The 21060-nt window shown below is 36.4% G+C and overlaps 2 protein-coding genes across 2 annotated transcripts; both read right to left on the bottom strand.

Annotated features, from left to right (window-relative positions):
* Nucleotides 1–5916: 5916 nt before the first annotated feature.
* On the bottom strand, nucleotides 5917–9435 carry LOC137401034 (uncharacterized). Its single transcript, XM_068087377.1, has 4 exons — nucleotides 9309–9435; nucleotides 8817–8963; nucleotides 7730–7900; nucleotides 5917–6594 (listed from the first exon to the last, which is right to left on the bottom strand). Exons 1-4 carry the CDS (start codon nucleotides 9431–9433, stop codon nucleotides 6432–6434), a joined length of 606 nt encoding a protein of 201 aa, XP_067943478.1. The 5' UTR covers nucleotides 9434–9435; the 3' UTR covers nucleotides 5917–6431.
* A 66-nt stretch (nucleotides 9436–9501) lies between these two features.
* On the bottom strand, nucleotides 9502–20807 carry LOC137400886 (uncharacterized). Its single transcript, XM_068087227.1, has 6 exons — nucleotides 20781–20807; nucleotides 18956–19122; nucleotides 18108–18258; nucleotides 16193–16425; nucleotides 9692–15206; nucleotides 9502–9528 (listed from the first exon to the last, which is right to left on the bottom strand). Exons 1-6 carry the CDS (start codon nucleotides 20805–20807, stop codon nucleotides 9502–9504), a joined length of 6120 nt encoding a protein of 2039 aa, XP_067943328.1.
* Nucleotides 20808–21060: the final 253 nt, after the last annotated feature.

The raw sequence follows: 21060 nt of genomic DNA, 5'->3' as shown, positions 1-21060 counted from the left end.
TTTTGAAGTAACCATTGAGAAAGATTTGACCACAATTAGCCATTAGCGAAACAAAGGCTTACAAAATAGATCATGCAGTTGTTGAAAAACGACTGAGATATATTGTTAGTCGATTTCTGAAAAATTGTCTCAACCAATAGAAGACAGTGTGCTGCTTCTTAACACAAATGGAGTACTAAAGAGCCCTAATTTATAGCTGTTACGTAAAAATTTATGTAGGGATCTATCAGAGATTATAATGTAGCTCTCAAAAGGAGTCTTGCTAACTCGCCCTCAATACTAACTTTAGCTAGCAGCCTACATATTACTAAGTTGAATCTATACAGTTTGGAGACACAATGCTTCTTTAGCAAGACCACGTTCAATCACTACACTAGTTAATTCTTGATATTTCTTAAATTAACTGCGAACAAAGGAGGTTTACAAATTGAATGCAATTTGAATAGCTTTGAACATTTATAGCAATAATCAATACAGCTGAAAATCAATAAAACTAAACTTTTTGTAGTTCAATAAGGTTGATAAATAGCTGCGTGACTATATGTTCTTTGAAGTATTGATTCATAGTGTAGTGAAATGCGCTCATCATCACTGAGTTATCTGCTCTTGAATGCTAGGCCAGTACATGAGCAGACTCAAATAAAAGCAGTATTATCATTATTTCTGAGTTTAAATTCCATTCATGGCTCAAAGGAAAGATTTATGTTACATGTCCCATCTATGGCGAATGTCCTGATAGAAGAAGGCCTAAGATAGCTGGGCCATGTGCGCAAGATGGGTCGTGAGCGCTTATCGATACAACCATTATGTTCACAACTTTACGAAGAAATGAGGAATCAGGGTAAACCCAGGATGAGATACAAAGCTGTAGCAAAGCATAACATGAAACTGATGAAACTGTTTGTGCATAACACAAACAGATGACAAGAGAAGGCGGAAAACGAGCTACATGGAACTCAGTGATAAAGCCTAAACCATGACAGACATTGTCGAAACGACCGACTGCAAGATAGATGAAATGGTACTTTCCACTTTAAAGGTACAGCCACACAACGATTTGTTCGTTGATTCTGATCGAAATCACGAAATGAACGAAAAACACAGAAATATTCGGCCAAAATTCACAGAATTGTCAAAGCTGCGCATGCACACCGAAATCGTAGACGAAGCGCTTTCAATTGGCTAAACAAATTATTAGTGAGCACGATTCTAACAGCTTTTGCAATTTATATAGTCCGAGGCACATAACGCAAGACGCAAAAAATGCTAACGTGATTTCTCATAGTAAATACGATGCAATTAACTTGATTGCGCTGAAGATGGTAACTCTTTCTACAACAGAACTTTTGTTGCTAAAAAAGAAATTGTTATTATTAAAAAGAAGCGATTTGTAGCCATGGTGTCCAAACGATAAAGAACCAAGAATAGTGCAATTTAAGCAGTTACATTGTATATACTATGTTGAATTGCGCTGGTACTTTTATCGTGTGTCGTTATAAGTGTCTTGGACTATATAAATTGCGAAAGCTGCTAGAATCGTGCTTGCTAATAGTTTGTGTAGCCAATTAAAATCGTTTCTTCTCCGATTTCTTTGCGCATACACAGTTTTGACCATTCTGTGAATTTCAGTCGAATAATTCTGTGGTTTTCGTTCATCCCATGATTTCGACAAAAATCAATGAAAAATTCGTTACGTCTTGCCGTACCTTAAGTCATGAATCTCAGAATCTCAGTATGTATCTAGAGCTAGATTCACTAATGCATACTTTGCAAAATATATTTATCATACTTCAAGTTCGTTGGGAGCAGTTCACACTGTCACACAAAAACTGCAACCTGAGCACAAATTGGGCTGCATTACTAACCGGATAGTAAACCTATGAATCATAGCTATGAGCAGTGAGAATGTCCTGACTCATCAACTCATGCTCTACCTTAGCTCAGAAAGATAAGTGTAAAACAAAAAGTTTATCATTCTTGAATTAGAATCGTATATTGTCCGTTTTTCCTTATGCTGCCCCTAGCTGATATCTCTTTGTATAGAAAACAGATAAAGAAAAGTTAGACGGCTTTCAAAAATTATGCTTTAGGGTTATGCTACCTGATATGTACATTTATGACCAGAGTCTAAATGCCCCCTTCCTTAATGCTGAGGAGCTACACGTGTCTTTTGATATTTGTTGTTTAAAATACTCAGATCGTATCTCCACTCTACCTGACTATCCATTACATTTCTGCTTTTACAAAACAACACTGAACCTTATACCAGGCACCAGCACCTAACCAATTTACATTATACTGTAGAACAGTGTTATGCAAAAATAGATTTTTTTTCAATATACACTTTTTACTTTACTATTTTTTATCTCATGGTCTAATTGGCTTTAAACGGCCTTGACCTGTGTAAATAAAGTTAATATTTTTCCATATATTTGAAGAAAAATCTTCAACCTTAAATTCCAATTGGTTGTAACATGTCTCTGTCTGCTTTGAGAAAAACTTTTTCACCGATCTATATACACATTGTATATTTCTCAAAGTTTGTGTGTAGGTATGCGGGCATGTGGATATTTGTGTAGTTTCAGCTACAGATATTAAAATCTTGGAATTAAAATTCTGCATTCTGGTGGATGCACTCACGACAAATGCATTCGCAAGATTTTTATCCAAGCGCTCTACTGCTGAGCTACATAAAGCATCTTGATCAATGACGTTGCCGTTTTCCCTATATACTGTATGCATGCGCTAATTATTTTAGCGCTGCGTCCACGCATTACGATGCCCCTGCTAAGAAATATTTTTCGTAAGGTTCAATTACTATATTTAGGATCAAGGACAATTCTTTTCCCGCGGACAAGTGTATTATCTCCATAAAAAGAGCCTCAAGATTTTTGTTCTGTTCAGTCAAACAAATACAGTACGATATCTCATTTTTACATTTGTACCTGTATCGAGAGGTACCAGTATCGTTGTTTTCAGAGTTTTGATGGATAGCTTCTGGTGGAACAGCAACTTTTTTTATACACACACACTTTTATGCAAGAATTGTTATTATCATTAATTCTACATTTTCAGGATTTTTATTTTGTTTTCTCAGTTCATATTAATTGTATTATTACCGAATCATCTTTTACTGTAATTGTAGCAAAACCGATTTAATTTAGCTATTACTTGCTAATTATTTCACATTCACATATAAAACTTGTTATAGTCGTTTTATTTTTTACTTTATTTGACCTGCACGAAACATTTTCTTCAAGATATGAAGTTTAAAAATTGTTTGACAAAGTTTGAAAACCTTTACAGTTGTTTTTATTTCCTCTCTTAATTTATTTCAACTACACAAAACACTCTTGTCATGATATGTAGAATGAAGGTTAGACTGGTAAATGTTGTTATATGTTAAATACAAATCAATTTTCTGTCCAGACTTTTTTATTACCCGGGCAACGCCGGGTAGCACAGCTAGTTTATTGTAATTGGTTACAACAAGTGATAACAACGTAAAACCCAAACATCCTTCAATTAAGGGAACAAACGGGCCTGATTAAACTAACTAGCCGTAGAGCAGACTCGAGGGAATAATGCTGATACTCATCAGAACTTGTCACCCCCAGGTATGACTACGCATTCTGCTGGTTGCTAGGGGCGTTGTTAACGCAAACAAACAAAATTAAACTCCTTTTATTTAGAAAATAATGTTCCTGAAACTTCTATGAAAGTATTATATTGTTTTCAAGTTGAATTGTTTAGTTTTTATCAAACACTAGAAAGGCATAAAAAAATATTTTTTATATATTTTGTTGTAAGCTGGGATGCAAAATAGGACTTTGTAAATTTTAAAATATCAACTTTATTGTTCATAACACGAAGAGTTGATGTTGGATTGCTGTATCATTGTTTTGACAGCGTTGCTAGGCAGACCTTGGTCAACGTAAAAGTACATTTAGCTTTAGCAATAGTGATGAAGTTAGCAACAGTGAATAAAGACTTACAATAACTTCACACGCTCCACACACTTAGTAGGATTTGTGTTCCCCTACACTGGTCACACAAGTTACGATATTCTGACTTTGATACCGCTAAAGTTAGTAACAAGCTTTAACTTTCAAATTCTATTAAATTAATTTCTTCGTCTTTCAAAATTGCAGTACCTCACCTGTTTCCAAATGGCCACCTGCCTTTCCAAGTCTTCCACCTTCTTCGTTAGCTCAGTGTTTTTTGCCCGGGATTCCTGCAGTTCGTATTGTGCCTGTTCGAGATCATTTTCGTGCACTTTTTTGATAGTCTCTATCTCCATAGTCATAATATCTAATGTTCTCCACGAATTCAACGATTTCATGAGAAGAGAATCACACGCAGGTCACACCAAGGGCACTCTTCTAACTAGCATAGTTGTGCCCCTGAGAATCACGCGTAGCGTATAGCGTTGTAAGAGTAATGAGTGCAATACCTATTGAAAGAAATATTTTTATTTTCAAGTAATAAATTTTACTAAACTTTGATATTGTTGCATTGTTTATATTTAGTGTGACGCAAAATAATTTTATTATGCATTCTATAAGCAGATTTTGTTTAAACTAAAATGCGATTTCTATTCTTTGACTAATTATCATTTAATCATAGCCTGCAAAACCTTTTGAAGCTGCATGTCTCTACTCATTAGGCTTTTTCTTACAGTAGCTGACAAGCGTTCAATAGGCCAGTTACGCAAAACAAGTGCCACTGTTCATAAGAAAACTTCATTATATTGTTTTATTAATCCGAGATTTGTGAACAGTCCGGAGTATGCCATAATACCGTTGACGAAATTAAGATTTGTTATCCTTGGATACAAAAGCGCTTATGAAACGGCTGACAAACGCGTTTTAGTTATAAAAGCCATTGGCACACAAAGTGCCTGTAGGTTGATTTGACAAATGGTCCCTGAGCTGAGGAACCCCACATTGAGAAATGGCTTAATTGATCTTCCCACACTTTGTAAATAATCTAATGTGTTTTAGCTTTACTTGCTGTAAGTTTATTATTTTGGGGAAGAAGGTATTGTGGGAAATCAAATCTAGTTTGAAGGAGGGCCTTTTGTCAAGTTGTAATGGTCTTTGCTTTCTAGAAAAACATTAATCAACAAATGCTTAAAAAGGTTCCACAACCATAAAGAGCCCGTAAATTCTAGGTTTCTCTTGCTTAGTCAACATTAAGCAAGAGAAAATAACTTCTGATCCCAAATATAACTGGTAAAAATATAATAGCTTAATGACTTTTTAGTCAACACGCAAATGAATATCCGAGATTTGTACATGAGAAAGCTATATAGCTTTGTTAAGTAGCTATGAAGCTATAGATTTATTACGTGGTTACCAGCTAGTCTAACTTGCTACATTGCTTGAAATCAGACCTTTTTTGTAATAAGAACCCACAGCTCACGAACAGACAGATGAAATCACAATTTTTAAATGCATTGATTTCTCATGTTATTATTGTTATTGTCTGTTTGTAAGTTTGTTTGTTTATTATTCTCACATGGCAATGGGTGGTAAAATAGGGCCATCAAACTAAATGAAATCAAAAATATCCTAACAAGCATTATTCACTAAACTCACACATTTTTTGCCAACGTTTTTCCAAGCTTTCTTAGGCCACAGTGTTAAAAATATTAAAGCGTTTTAAATAATTTTTTTTGTCAAGCGTGTAAAAGTAGTACATCTATAAAGAGAGAATAACTCCTTATTAAAAAAAACTTATTAAAACGTTCTATGGCTTGATGACATTTTATGTAGCATATACATGAAAGCATATGGTTCCCAAATTGAGAGTTGTCTATTATTGGTTAACATAGCTCTTAGATCTGCTGGAGTAGCTCAGGGAAAGCAGGAGGGGAAATAAAACATTTTCCATGTGATTAAAATAGCATGAATTTATTGAAAATAATGAAAAGCATATTAAGCCATTCAAGATACTACATATAACTAGGACCTGAAAGCCTTAAAAGCACTATAAGCATCTTTAGGCCTGTCTTATAGTGAGCAATAGAAGAAAATATCAGTTTACAAATTGTCAATTCTACAGTGCGTACTGCTTAGTTTATTCCAGTAAAATTATTTATTTTATAGAGTTATTCTATGAATTTTTATGATGTTATATTATAGTATTTCAAAGTACCGGTATACAATATTGATATCATAAATAATGAGCGACCTGGTTGCAATCGCCTGACTGGTCAATATCTGTCCTCTGTACTGTAGGCTATAAACTCATAAATAGAATTGCGAACGTATCACATCGCATAAGTTTTGATTCATGAACAAGAACAAATCCAAACTAAAAGACATCAATAACATAATGAAATATTTAGATTAATAAAAGGCATAGAAATGTAAAAATAAGCAAATAGGTTTTAATATCCTTTCCGGTAAGTTTATCGTGTAGGTTGTCTAGTGGCTGGGGATGCTGTAGTGTTTCCTGCGCAAGTCAAACACTCCACAGTGGTGACAAGAGCTGTTGCAGTCCTCTGGTATAAGAATAAAATTGAGGAAGACGAAGAAGAGAGCTGACAGTAATCCAACCAAAAGAGCCTTTGACCACCAGCCCCTTGACCTGTGACAGCAAGTAGTAGTAATACATTTTAAAGTAACAAGTGTAACTATACTAATCTAACTAATATATCTAATATACCGTATAATCTCTAATTGAATGCCACCTCTATTTGAAGGCCGCCTCTATTTTATCAACCACTATGAGAGAAAGGATGAAAAAGTAGCGCCACCCTTTAATTGAACCCCACCTCCATTTGACTGCCGCTTTGACGTTCTTTGATCTTAATGAACCCGTAATAGCAATTGATCAGTAGAAAAGTATCCACAAAATCGTACTAATAATGAATCAATTACATCAATAACAATAACTATAATCTTTACTATAGTACACGTACGAGTCATATCCATTGGTTGCCATGCTAAAAATGCTAGGCTAAATGTTTGAACTAGACAGGAATTGAATCCATAGATCAGGATTTAAAGCCCATTTGGTGCACCACTAGGCCAACTAGGACAATTTAAACTGAGCAATTATGCAAATACTGATTACTCATGACGATCTCTCACTGCTCATGGGACTGCGAGTGTACTAGTTATAATGATATATGTTAGCCATGAGTATGTTTAATGCATATTATTAAAAAAAATTTTTTTTGGCTTCAGACAAATATAATCTTTCTTTTATTAACACAAGTACTTTGTGCTGGGAAAAATTATCAGGTGCACCAATAAAGTAGAGAGAATAACTGCAGTATATGACCGTTAATTATAAAACATAAAAAGTGAACTGTTGGTGCAGAGGTTAGAGTGCCATTCTACCAAGATGATGCTTGCAACTGAGAATCTAGTACGATGCAATCCTTTTTTCTAATGTCAAACTGTGGCTTTGGACAGACAGACAGATACACTTGTCTGTTTAAAGACAGGCAGACAGACGAACAGGTGTATCTGTACAGAGACAGATACGGACAGATACACAACCATAATAAATGTTTACTGGAGTCAATGATCACGTTGTATGAACCAAGTAAACAAACATTTTAACTACTATTAGTCCAACTAAATTTTAATAAAAAGTGAATTTTATGTTTGCGAAAATTGAAAATAATAAAATTGAAAACTTACACAAACTAGCAAACGCAAACGGCAACTTTTTAAAAATTAATAATACACTGTACTTTACTTTCTCAACCTACCTTTGCGATGTTTCTGGTTCACTGCAAATTGAAGCACGTTGACCAATCTGTCCTTCTGTTTTCTCTGTGATCTGTTCAAGTGGAGTGCTACTCACTGTTGAGGTAATCATCTCTCCTTGACCGCATGGCAAAGTATTTGATTCTTCTGCTGATTTATCCTCCATTGAAATTCTGCAACAACTGAATGGAAGACCACTCCGTATTTTATCTAAAGTTTCTAGTTTAGCCAACACATTAATAGTCATGTCCAAGTTGATAAAAATAAAATAAAAGGAAGAATGCAACAATTAATTAAAAGTTCAAATAAGCCTTAGGACCTAATGACAGTTTTCTATTCTCACTTGAATAGCTCAAGGCACAAAAGGTTGCTTATGTAGAAGATTGGCTTCAATCCAAGCGCATAAGTAATAGCTTATGTGATTGCAGGTAGAAAAGGGTTGGTCAGGCTATTTGTTTGAATGTTTAAGAAAACATGTGTAAATGTTGATGCATGATTTTTAAGAACTGCTAGGTATGGCTTAATGATAGAGTTAACTGGTAAGATATAATCTTTAAAACTCAATATCAAAAAATATGTTTCAGGGTTATGCTACTAGATATGGATAATTATGATCAGCGTATAACTGATAAATAATGAGCTAACTGTGTTATTAGATATTTCTATTTAAAATGCTCTGATCGTATCTCCATTCTGCCTAACCATCCATTACGTTTCAACTTCCCTAAAAAATCCATTACACTTTATACCAGACATCAAGAGCTTACCAATTTACATTATATAACAGTGTTAGGCAAAAAAAGTTTTTTTCCAATAGGTATAATTTCATTGTAGTATAGTTTATTTATTTTAATTTCACTTCAGTATTCTTTATTTTACTCTTATTTTACTTTTTGTCCTTTGACCTAATTTGGTTTAGACAGCAATGATAGGCGATAATAAAATTAATATCTATTCATTGATCTGTTTGTCTGTCTGTCTGCCTGTTATATAGCCTGTCTATATATCTATCTATCTTTCCATCGATCTATCTGTCTCTCTATCTAAAATAAAAACAAAATTAATGTAACAAATAAAGTGAACTCTTACTCTTTATCGGTTTGGACACTTTGTTCTACGGTAGTTGCCTTCTCCTTCTTATGAGATGAAGTTTCCATAGTTTCTGTTGATTGTTCGCTCATTGCCACTTTTCCCTTCTGCCGAGTGAATAATTGAGCTGAAGAGACTTCTCCTGACCTAATTATAAATGAAATTGGTAATGAAAAGCTTATTTAATGTATATTAAAAACCTCTCAGCACCTAGAACGTGGCCGCTAGTCAGAAGCAGCTTAAAATCTGAAAATATCATTTTCTATAAGCTTCAGTCATTGATATATACAGATGCTGCGCAATGAGCATACAATGAGCGTAAGCTAAAACAATATTGCAAATAAAAAAGAAACTAATTTATACCAAACATATAATATTTGCTGATTTTAGTATAGTGCTGCTTGACCTTTGACTGAAAACAGACACATAAGCAAAAGCAGCTAATGCAAAAAAAATCATAGACCTCATGCAAAACAACTGACATAAACTTACCCATCGATCTCATCTCCTAATTCTCGACTCAAAAATTCAGATGTCTCACTATCAGGTTGAATACCACTGTTTGCACAGGCTACACTATGAGTGACAGATGCTGCCACAGCCCGGACGATCTCCATACTTGATTGATGATCAATGTTTGAATGAGTTGGGCTATGGATGTAAGATGTGATAGCACTGCAGCTGGTCACACCATCTGATTGGGCATTACTGCCTGCATAAGTCACAACATCAGTGCCATTTGGTGCAGAAGTATAGCAAGTCATACCACCTGGTTGGCAGTCAGTTGTTGTCTGAGTTGCATAATTAGTGTCAATTGTTGTAGTAGAATGAACTGTCAAACTGTTTGCTTGGGTCTTACTTCTTGTGTGAGTTACATCATGGGTGGCAGATGTCATGATAGTACTAAAGGTTGTAGTGCCTGGTGAGAGCTCATCAGATGTTTGGGTTATGTCATGGGTGGCAGATGCCATAGCAGGACTAAAGGTTGTAGTGTCTGGTAAGAGCTCATCAGTTGTTTGGGTTATGTCGTGGGTGTCAGTCTTTTCAGTACTAAAGGTCGTAGTGTCTAGTAAAAGATCATCAGGTGTTTGGGTTATGTTGCATGTTGCAGATGTTGTAGCAGTGCAGATTGTCAGATTGCTGGATTGAGCATGGCTGCTTGTAGAGGTCACACTGAGATTGTCAGATGATGCAGTAGTATATGGCGTTAAGCAGTCACCGGTTGTCTGGATTAGGTTAAGGTTGTCAGATGTTGCAGCAGGATAAAACACCATGTGGTTCAACTGGCTACTACTACTAGTGTAGCATTTACCTTGTGTATCCGATGCGGCAGAAGCATGGACAGTTTTAATATCTATTTGGAGATCACTATTTGTCTGACATGTGCTCTGGAGGTCAGACGTTGAGACATCACTCACTGTTAGGTCGCCTATTTGGGCATTACTACTTGCATAAGTCTCACTCTGACTACTAGATGTAGTGGTAAGGAAGATTGTAGGGTCTAATTGGTGGTCACGAGTTGTTGGAGTTATTATGTGATTGTCAGACGTTACTGAGGTTGGAAGTTTTACACTAGCCAATTGAGAATTATTACCTCTTGTATGGACCACGCCATGAGTATGAGATGTGACACTGATATGAGAGGTCACATTATCTAGTTGATAATCATTGCCTGATTGCAGCGCACTCTCTGTGGTAGATGTTACAGTGGTAGGGATTGTCTCACTGGTTTTACATGTCTCACTATGAGTAGCAAATGTCATAGTAGTACAAAAGGTTGCACTGTTTGATTGGTGTTCACTTGTTGTCTGGGTCGGGCTATAAGCCTCAGATGGTGAAGTGGTGGAGAATGCTTCATTGACCAGTTGGGCATTACTTGTTCTACATGTCTCACCATGAGTGGCCGATGTCATAGTAGTATAAAAGCTTGCACTGTCTGGTTGGTGTTCAATTGTTGTCTGGCTCGGGCTATAAGCCTCAGGCTGTGAAGTGGTGGAGATTGTTCCACTGTTCAATTGAGCATTACTGGTTCTACAAGTCTCACCATGAGTGGCCGATGTCATAGTAGTATAAAAGCTTGCACTGTCTGGTTGATGTTCAATTGTTGTCTGGCTTGGGCTATAAGCCTCAGGCGGTGAAGTGGTAGGGATTGTTCCACTGTTCAATTGAGCATTACTTGTTCTACATGTCGCACCATGAGTGGCCGATGTCATAGTAGTATAAAAGCTTGCACTGTCTGGTTGGTGTTCACTCTTTGTCTGGATCGAGCTATAAGCTTCAGATGGTGAAGTGGTGGAGATTGTTTCACTGTTCAATTGAGCATTACTGGTTCTACATGTCTCACCATGAGTGGCCGATGCCATAGTAGTATAAAAGCTTGCACTGTCTGGTTGGTGTTCACTCTTTGTCTGGATCGGGCTATAAACTTCAGATGGTGAAGTGGTGGAGATTGTTTCATTGTCCAATTGGGCATTACTGGTTCTACATGTCGCACCATGAGTGGCCGATGTCATAGTAGTATAAAAGCTTGCACTGTCTGGTTGGTGTTCACTCTTTGTCTGGATCGGGCTATAAGCTTCAGATGGCGAAGTGGTGGAGATTGTTTCACTGTTCAATTGGGCATTACTGGTTCTACATGTCTCACCATGAGTGGCCGATGTCGCAGCAGTATAAAAGGTTGCACTGTCTGGTTGGTGTTCACTCTTTGTCTGGATCGGGCTATAAGCCTCAGATGGTGAAGTGGTGGAGATTGTTTCACTGTTCAATTGAGCATTACTGGTTCTACATGTCTCACCATGAGTGGCCGATGTCATAGTAGTATAAAAGCTTGCACTGTCTGGTTGGTGTTCACTCTTTGTCTGGCTTGGGCTATAAGCCTCAGATGGTGAAGTGGTGGAGAATGTTTCATTGTCCAATTGGGCATTACTGGTTCTACACGTCCCACTATGAGTAGGAGATATCTTTGCAGTACAAAAGACTGCACTGTCTAGTTGATGTTCACTAGTTGTCTGGCCCATGCTATAATTCTCAGATGATGAAATTGTGAAGATTGTCTCACTGTCCGTGTGGGCATTACTGCACGTATCAACCAGATTGTGAGTGGCAGGTGTTGTACCAGTATGAAATGACACACTGTCTATCTGAGATATGTTTTGAGTGTTAGATTTTGCAGTTGTATTGTTTGTCGGTTTGCCTGCATGAACACTAGTACCTGCATAAGTAACACCATGAGTGTTAGAGGTCGCAAAATTATGGAAGATTCTACCATCTGATGGGATGTTCCTGGTAGTTTGAGTTATGATGTGGACATCAGATTTTTTGGCAGTTGTGATCGTTACACTGTTTATGGAAGAGTTAATGCTTGTACAAGTCACACCGTAAGTGCTCGATATCACAGTAGATTGTGATCTTACACTTTGTAGTTGGTAATCATCGCTTGCTTGCAGCACACTCTCTTTGGTAGATGTTACAGTGGTAGGGATTGTTCCACTGTCCAATTGAGCATTACTAATTCTACATGTCTCATCATGAGTAGAAGATGTCATAGTAGTACAAAAGGTTGGAAGGTCTGGTTGGCGTTCACTTGTTGTCTGGCTCAGGCAATTACCCTCAGATGGTGAAGTGGAGGTGATTGTTCCACTGTCCATTTGAGCATTACTAGTTCTACATGTCTCTACAGTTACTGGAAGCATGTCAGATGCCACAGTTGAGTGAGACACAACACCAAGTAGTTCATGATTGCTGGGTGTTTTGGCTAGGCTGTTAATACCCGGTGATTGGCTATTTGTGCTTGCATTAGTTAGTCCATGAGTGTCAGGCCTTGCAGCACCATGTAAAGTCACATTGTACGCTTGGTAATCACTGGCTGCCTGAGTTATGCTATGACCGCCAGATGTTGTAGCAGTACAGACTGTACCATTGCTTGATTGGCAATCAATTGTATGTGTTACGCCATGGCTTTCAAATGCCATAGTAGCTTTTGAGAAACCCTTTTCCGGTTGGTAATCACTGGTGCTCTGGATTGAGCTATGACTGCCAGATGTTACAGTTGTACAGCATTCGACAATGTTTGGACAATGGTTACTGCTTTGATGACATAGTTCATGAGAAACAGGCATCGCAGGAGTATGGAGGGTGCTTGTTTCTAGCTTCTGCTTATTGGTTGTTTGAACTGTACTAGGAATACCAGATGTTACAGCACAAAACTCTACACTTTCTGGTTGCTGATTTCTGTTTGTATAATTCCCATCGCCAGTTTTAAGTGCTGCAAGATCATGGAAAACTAAGCTGTCTAATTGATCCTCATTGCTCGCTCGGGACAAAACGCGGTTGTCAGATGTCACAGCTACACAGCAGGCCGCTGTGTCTGACTGATATTGAGCCTTCTCTTTAACACTCTTCAGTCCATCTGTGTCATTGCGGCTTTGACCAGAGACATCTTTAGCTAATTGGACATTTGAAATGTTGGACTCAAAGCCACAACTGCTTGCTGATAATGAATGGTCTGCAGGTGTACACGTAGTTTTGGTACTTTCTACATGTGGATCGCTAAACATATTTTTAGGTTTAAAAGTTGTGGTGGATAATATGGTGTCTCTCATTTCTGTATGTCCTGCTGGAAGTTCAGAATTTGCATAGGCGGTCGATGGCTTCACTGATTCTCTTAAACTTTGTTGAGTTAATTGAAAATGTTTATTCACTAAAATGTTGCAGCTTAAACTTCCATCTTGTTCACTTAAACTCTCTGTAACCTTAGAATCATGCAGTTTAAATGCACTGTCACACATTATTCTGCCAGCTTCACAGGTTCCAGAAATTCGATCTTGCTTTTTAGGTCCTATCAAATCAGTTCCCTCCTGAAAGCCTTGTACGTAATTTGAAACGGTCATGAACTCTTCAAGTTCAGAGATTTTTGCTGAGTATTTATATGGTTGTTCATATCTTTGCATAGATTTTGTAGGAAGGCTGGTGTATCCTTCTTGGTCTTGTATATCAGTTTTTGGCCACTGTCGCTCATGTGAAGCCATCGTGACACAAGAAGCTCTGTTCCCATTCTGGAAAGGCATATCAGATTCAGCAACGGAATCTAACAACTCATGTTCAGCAATGGAAACTAGTGTGGAAAAGTCGGACAGCGTTTTAAGAGTCCCAGAACAAGCTGGTTTAGTAAGAGGTGTTGCGGTTGTCGCTTTGGAAGTTTTGACAACTCCTACCAACGGTTCAGCTGAGACATCTGTAAGTCGCTCTGCTTCATTCGCAAACCTTTCATTATTTACAGAGCATTCAAGTCCATCTTCTCTAGAAGTTTCCCAATTGTTTTTACAGGCTTTTAACTCAGTTTTCTTTACCTCTTTTTTTCTTGCTTGCTGTTCTTCACCGCTTTTTTGAAACTTCTGATTAGTTTTGCCATAATGCTCAGTAGCTTCTGCTGCTAGAAGACTATTATGCATAAGCATTGGTTTTCTCTCCACATTCACTACTTCTGATGAGCGACTTGGATCGTTTTCTAAGATTATTGTGCCTTCAGAAGAATCTTCATCAAATTTTTGGTTGCTTTCCATATTCAAGTGAGCGCTAGAGCTTACATAGCGTTGATAATCGGTAGTTATCTCATCTTGATGACCCATTGAAAAATATGCATCACGCAGCCTTCTGGTGGAAGAAGTCGGCTCTAAGTTGGACCAATCACATTTATATTCAGATTGAAATTGATCATGTTCAACATCTTGAGAAGACCCTGAGATTAAAGTATTTTCAATCATTTGTTTCTCAGAATTTGTATGCTTTATCTTAGCACTAGCTCCTTCTTGGACTGAGGGAGTATAAGCCTCACTAATTGTTGGACTCGAATGGGACCGTAAGATAGCTTGTCTGTTCTTATCATTTAAGGGGTACTGAACATTAACCAGAGTTTGTTCCGGCCAAAGTGATGAATCACAAGAAGCCTCTAGTGTACCTTCCTCAAAACCTTTGTTGTGACAGGTTGAATCATCCTTATCACAACTCCAATTATGAATTTCACTCACTGACCACTTTTTTGTTTGCCCTTGAATGATATGCGAATTTTCATGGCTTTGCAAATGGGAACCAACACGATTTTCCAATATTTTACCTCTTCTGATTGCACTGTTGGTTGAAGAAAGCTGAGAGGTTGAAAATAGTATGTTGTCGGAATTGGTTGATACATCATATTCTCCTGGTGGATGAAGTTGTTGCCTTTGAAGTGCAGGCTGGGAAGATGCTGAGGCATGAAAAATTTGATCCTGTGTATCAGCAGTACCTGATGAACAAGCCCTGTCTTCAAATTGTCGTAAGCATTTTTTGTGTGGTTCATGCTGCCTTTGGCTGGATTTACTTGTTTTTTTGATTGGTTTAGAAGTTGGTTTGCCTCTAAAACATAAAACATAAAAAATTAATTGCTGAGTTTGATGGCCTTTGTATGAGTATGTTAAAATATGGTTTACTAGCTGTGCTTCCCGGCGTTGCCCCGAGTGTTAAAAAATAAGCTTTTAAACTAAGGAAGCTAGTAAGCTTACTAAATCTAAGCTAGTAATTTCAGTAAGCTAGTTGCATCAGCAATGCTGAAACAATGCATCTGCATTGTTGTCCAGCTACAGTTATTTTAACAATAGCTATAGCCGGAATGCAAACAGACATATGGACATACTTTGAGAAATATATATATATAGATTGATGTATGAAATTAATTCAGTCCAATAAAACTATAATTTAGTCTTTTCACTAAGATATGTAGAATATTTCACTTTTTTGGTGGTTTGTCACATTGTTTTAGCTAAGTCTTTTACCAATCAGAAAGCAACAAAGACACCGCACGAAAAATGTAAAAAGGATTTAAACAGATTTCATTGAGTTTTCCCAAAAATAGGTCAAGCCTCAAAACACGTTGATGGTGAAACCATTAAGGATTTTTGGTTAAATTTTGATCCCAAATCGACCAATGTTTGTGTATAAAAGTTCATTGCATTGGTTGGGGCATCATCACTTGATAAATTACTGCATGTGGTATTGCTTAATGATACTCTGTAATCAATGTTTTACCTGCTTCACATACGCGAGTAATTATTGCTTAGTTACACACTTGCTAAAACATATCAAGGTTCACTAATTGAAAAATTGTACAAAAGATGTTTGATATTTTAAATTATCTCACTATAAATTGGGTAAAAAAATAGTTTAGTGAGCAAAACATAGAACTTATACTCTATTCGGTTATTGAAATGATCAAACCGCTGAGCTGAGGGATATAAAAAGATATTGTTATTGATATATATTCTAGATCATTATAAACTTTTTTTCAGAGGCTACATGTAATGCTTACCTAGGGTGAATTGAGCTTTTTATTCTTGAGAACTTACCTAGCAGGTTCATCTAGTTCATCCTCGCTTACGCTCACCCAAGGAAAAGGCTCGAACTCGCAATCATTTGACTCACTACAATCTGCAGACGATACTGTACTGTTGCCAGTATTAGTAGCTGCTGAGAGTTGTCTACCCGGTGAGACTCTTGGAGAGCCACTGTAGTAAGAACTAGTAGTACTGGTTGATAAATTTGAGGGTGAATTACTGGCAGAGCGCTTGTGGTGCTTTACCTACAACATAGAGGTCTATTTTTACAGATGTTATAGCTTGATTAGCTGATATATGAGATTAGTCATTCTGCAACTACTACATTGGCTTTTGGTGGTTTAACTTAAAAATAAACTGAAGATTTTTCCTGATCATTAGCAAATGATTCAAGATGGTATTCTAACAGGTGAACAAATAGTTTCCAGACATAGGAAACTGAGATGAGGTTGATTATAAGGAGCAATTCGGTACAGCTAATTGCTCATTATCTGAATAAGGCTTTTCATGAAGGATAATGCTCTAAAGGAAGTTGTACATTATCTGAATAAGTTTGTTTATAATAGTACATTATCCGGATAATGTTGTTCATAAGGAATAGTGTGGTTGATTAAAATGCACATTATCTGAATAAAGTTGTTCATAAGTAAATTGAGATGCCAACTATCTGAATAAGTTTGTTCATAAAAGATAATGCCATAAATCAAGATGCGTATTATCTGAATAAGGTTTTTCATAAGCAAAAATGCTATAGATTCAAATGTCTATCATCTGGATGAAGTTGTTCAGAAGGAATAGTGCTATTGATTAAAATTTAGATTATTTGGATAAGCTTGTTCATAAGTGATAGTATCATTGATTGTGAGGCATATTATCTAGAAAATTTTGAATGTGAGAAACAATGTAATCAAGGGTGGCAATTAAGACCAGCTAAAATTTGGACAAATTGACTTTGCTGTTCTGGAAGATAACTAAAAAAATAAATCTTGATAAAAAAGGCTGCAGTGCTGCAGTGCTGCGGTGCTGCGGTGCTGCGGTGCTGCTGCGCGAAAGACTTATCAACTCAACCAAAGTCTCTACACTTTCATTGGCTTCACTGACAATGAACCTATGTAGAGAAACCTTTAACACAACCTGCAACACGATTCTTTTACTCTTCACTAACTCGTTTTAAACTGTCATTATGTGACTTGTGCCGTATGATCTGCTACATGACAGTTAGGAGCCTCCTCTCTGTTGAAACAATTTAAGCAGCTCGTTTCAAACTGTTGAAGTATAATATTGAGGGAATCAGTTTTCAAAGCTATGATAATTAGTGGTACTTCCAGCTAATGTCTGGTATCAAACCATATTCAATAAATAATACAATTTAAGCTGTTGCTTTTTTCCAATTTGTGATGCTTGCCTGGTTGTTTAAGTGAATTTTACCATCTGAATTGAGAAGTTGTCTTGACTCTGCAGCAAGTGTAGATAACTATGAAACCTAAGTAAGCTTACACTATTGATATGGCAGTTTTGCGCCTGTAGCTCATTTACCTTACAAGGAGTTGCGAGCTCCCTCAACAGCTTGACAGATCTGATTGGCTGGATTGCTCAAATTAATACTTTATTCCAGAAATAATTATATTCTCATAATTAGAATACTTTTTATTGAAACTAAAAGTAGTTTGGGTGATTCTAGCTCAGTTTAAAATTGAGACAATGAATCAATTTGTCATTACATATATTGGGAAGACAATTCTTTTTTGACAATTAATACCTAATCATCAAAACTTTCTCCCATTGTTTTAAAAATGCAAATAAATATGCTATACTGATCAGAAGATTTCAAAACAGTATTCTACATAAATTTGTCAAACTCAGTTCTAATTTTATATGCTGGTTATAAACACAGGGAATCACAGTTATGCTAGTTATACGGACATACCTTGGCTCTTATTCTTGCTCTATATGGCACGGATAGTTTTGGGAAGTATTTCCTAGCACCATCAGAAGCAATGGTCTCAAACTTAGCCGTGTATGATGCAATAGACCGGCAGGAGGAAGTACCATCATTATCTGAATAGTCTATTGGTAATCTATAGAAAGTATCAATAGTTCAATAACAAGCAATAGTGTCAAGTATCATAAAGTTATTCAGCATAAATTGTAGCATGCCCAAGCTATTGCTGAGTTCAGTTTCATAAAAGTTTTTTTATAATTTAAAGCTAGAACCAAAAACAATTTTAATATCTCAAGCAGATTTCTGAACAAATTAACTTCATATATAAAAGTTTAACTATACATTATCTATACTATTCTTATATGCATAAAGTTGCCTATAAGGAGCACAGCAGTGCAAGTACACGCATATGATCCAAATAAATTTAATAATAATAAAGTTGACCACTTATGCAAACATTGCCTGACCAAAATTGATGAAGAGTAACTAGGCTGTAAATTTAATTTATCTAAATACAAAAGGATCTCAAGTAACACAGTAACACAGTAACACATATTTATCTGAATAAATGGAAGTGGCCATTTAAAGTAAAACTATCAATTTTCGAGTTTGTTATCTGAATAATGACCTATAAACATGAGTTGATATATTTACAAGTACATGTACATTATCGGTGTCAAATAGAATAAAGACAAGATGGATAGACATGCATTCTATATGAACCTTATCTGAATAATTCTGATCTCACAAACAATTTGGTAGATGTTAATATTTTTGTTAGTATTCCGCTAGCCTATGATTTTCAAAAATTCAAAGTTTGATGCCCGCTATACCTGCTTGTGTCAAAAAACCCGCAAAGAGATTGCCATGATTTGCAGAGTTTCTTGATTTTCAAGTCCAACACAGGGTCTTGATTGGTGTGAGTTAGCAGGTGGTGCCTTCCCTCATCTATTACACTTTTGATTTTTTCATATTTTCTATCAAAATCTCCTTGTAGGTCCTGTCCAATCAAAACAAATATATGCCGCAGACCAGCTCATAACAAAATTTCCTTGTAGGTCCTGTTCAATCAAAACAAATATATACAGAAGATCAGCTCATAACAACATAATTATAAATACATATATAGGGCAGGTGTAGCAAGCAAAACCTGTGCAACGATTGCATTGAGGTCCTTTGAATACCTGATCTGCTCTTCGGTGTTTGTGAAACAAGATTTTTTGTGTTCTTGGAACAAGTTTGTAACATTTATTTATTTTAGAAAAATCAAATTTGAATCTTTAGGATCGTAAAATAAAGGTTCTTTTTATTTTTTAGTGTACCAAGTAGTTAAACTATCTATGATGAGCATTTAATTTTTTTTATGTAGTTCTTTTGTTAAGAAAATAAACGAACCATCTATTGTTACACAAGAGATAATGTAATTATTAGACCGTTGAGCTTCAAATTAGTGTTTACCTCAATAAGCAAATAAAACCATGGTTCTTGCTTTACAACTAGATACCAAGATTTCTGTAATATTACTACTAGACACCAAGACTCCTCTAATACTTCTAATACTAGTACTACCAGACACCAAGATTCTACTAATACTACTACTACTACACCAAGATTCTACTCTCGTTTTACATATTTAATTTTTTGGCGCTAGTAGTTTTTATAATTCGAAATTCATACACTTCAGTAGATGTGCCTTATAGAATGGTTGAGCAATCGAGATAGAAGCGCATTGGTGCATGTATAATATTACATAAATCAACCGTGTCATTGCTAGGAACAACACAAAGTGGTAGACCACAAATTTAAGTCAATTTAATCAGATTTTCATTTTAATCAGCCAATTTTATTAGGCTAATTTAATCATTATAGTTTGAAACTTTGTCATTGGCTGCCGGCATTTAAGTTCAACATAAAAACTTTATCCTTCTATTAAAACTGAAAATGATCTTTTAAAATTAAGAATAATTATGAAATTGTGTTTGAATACTTTGACATTGAATAACAATGAATACATGTTAGTGTTAGATAGAGACATTTGTGCTGATGTTTGACAACAATCAATTACAATGGGTAGAATAGGCACAGTAAGGGTGTTACTAGTTCATCTGTTTTGTAGTACTTGACATTCTACTTGTAGTGAACGAGAGCTTTCGCTCATAGAGTAAGACCTTATATTTTATAACAACCACATCCCAGTCATTGTGTACCCTCCTCATAAGTAACACTTACGCAATCATTAGTAATTCTTTACTATCTTTGCTTGACTTATTAACCTACCATGCCAGAGCTTTCTTGTTCAAATAATAGAATGGAACAAGACAATGGCATAGCATTAGGTATTTGAAGAATATGTTTGAACACTTGCGGCTTGATTCTCAATAGTAATGAGCCTCGATTGCTTTTGTGTAAATTTACATGCTTGGTAATATTGACAATAAGTATTGGTAACAAATATTTGTGCATGACCTGTCAGCATGTCTATGGCCACAATGTCACGCATTTCTGCCTATTGCTGGATATTTACTAAGTTTCTCTACAGGAATAGCGTAGCGGCACACGCGTGTGCCAGGGCCAAAGCACTGCGGTGGGCTGACATGCAGATCATGTTTCCGCAGGGCGCTATAGCAGCGTATGAATCAACAGGAATATAGAACCTACGTGCATAACTACGTGCTGCGACGCCATTGGTCGCTAAAACCGTTTCCATGGCACAAAGATGGCGCATCACATGGGTGTTTCACTTCCAAACAGCGACACGGAATAATGATAGAATGAGAATGACACGGCTGTTTCCATACCCTGCGTCACCCCACCACAACCTTTTTTCAAATCATCATTATTAGATTCACTATGTTTCCATGATGCGCAGTGCTTCGGAGTTGCGCTATCTCCGAATCATGGAAACGGCGTCTTCGCACTGAAATCACTGCGCACTGAT

Source organism: Watersipora subatra, chromosome 7, assembly GCF_963576615.1.
Source record: "Watersipora subatra chromosome 7, tzWatSuba1.1, whole genome shotgun sequence".
NCBI classification, from domain to species: domain Eukaryota; kingdom Metazoa; phylum Bryozoa; class Gymnolaemata; order Cheilostomatida; family Watersiporidae; genus Watersipora; species Watersipora subatra.
Note: the sequence above shows the minus strand (reverse complement) of the source record. Positions and strands in the feature narration are given on the sequence as shown.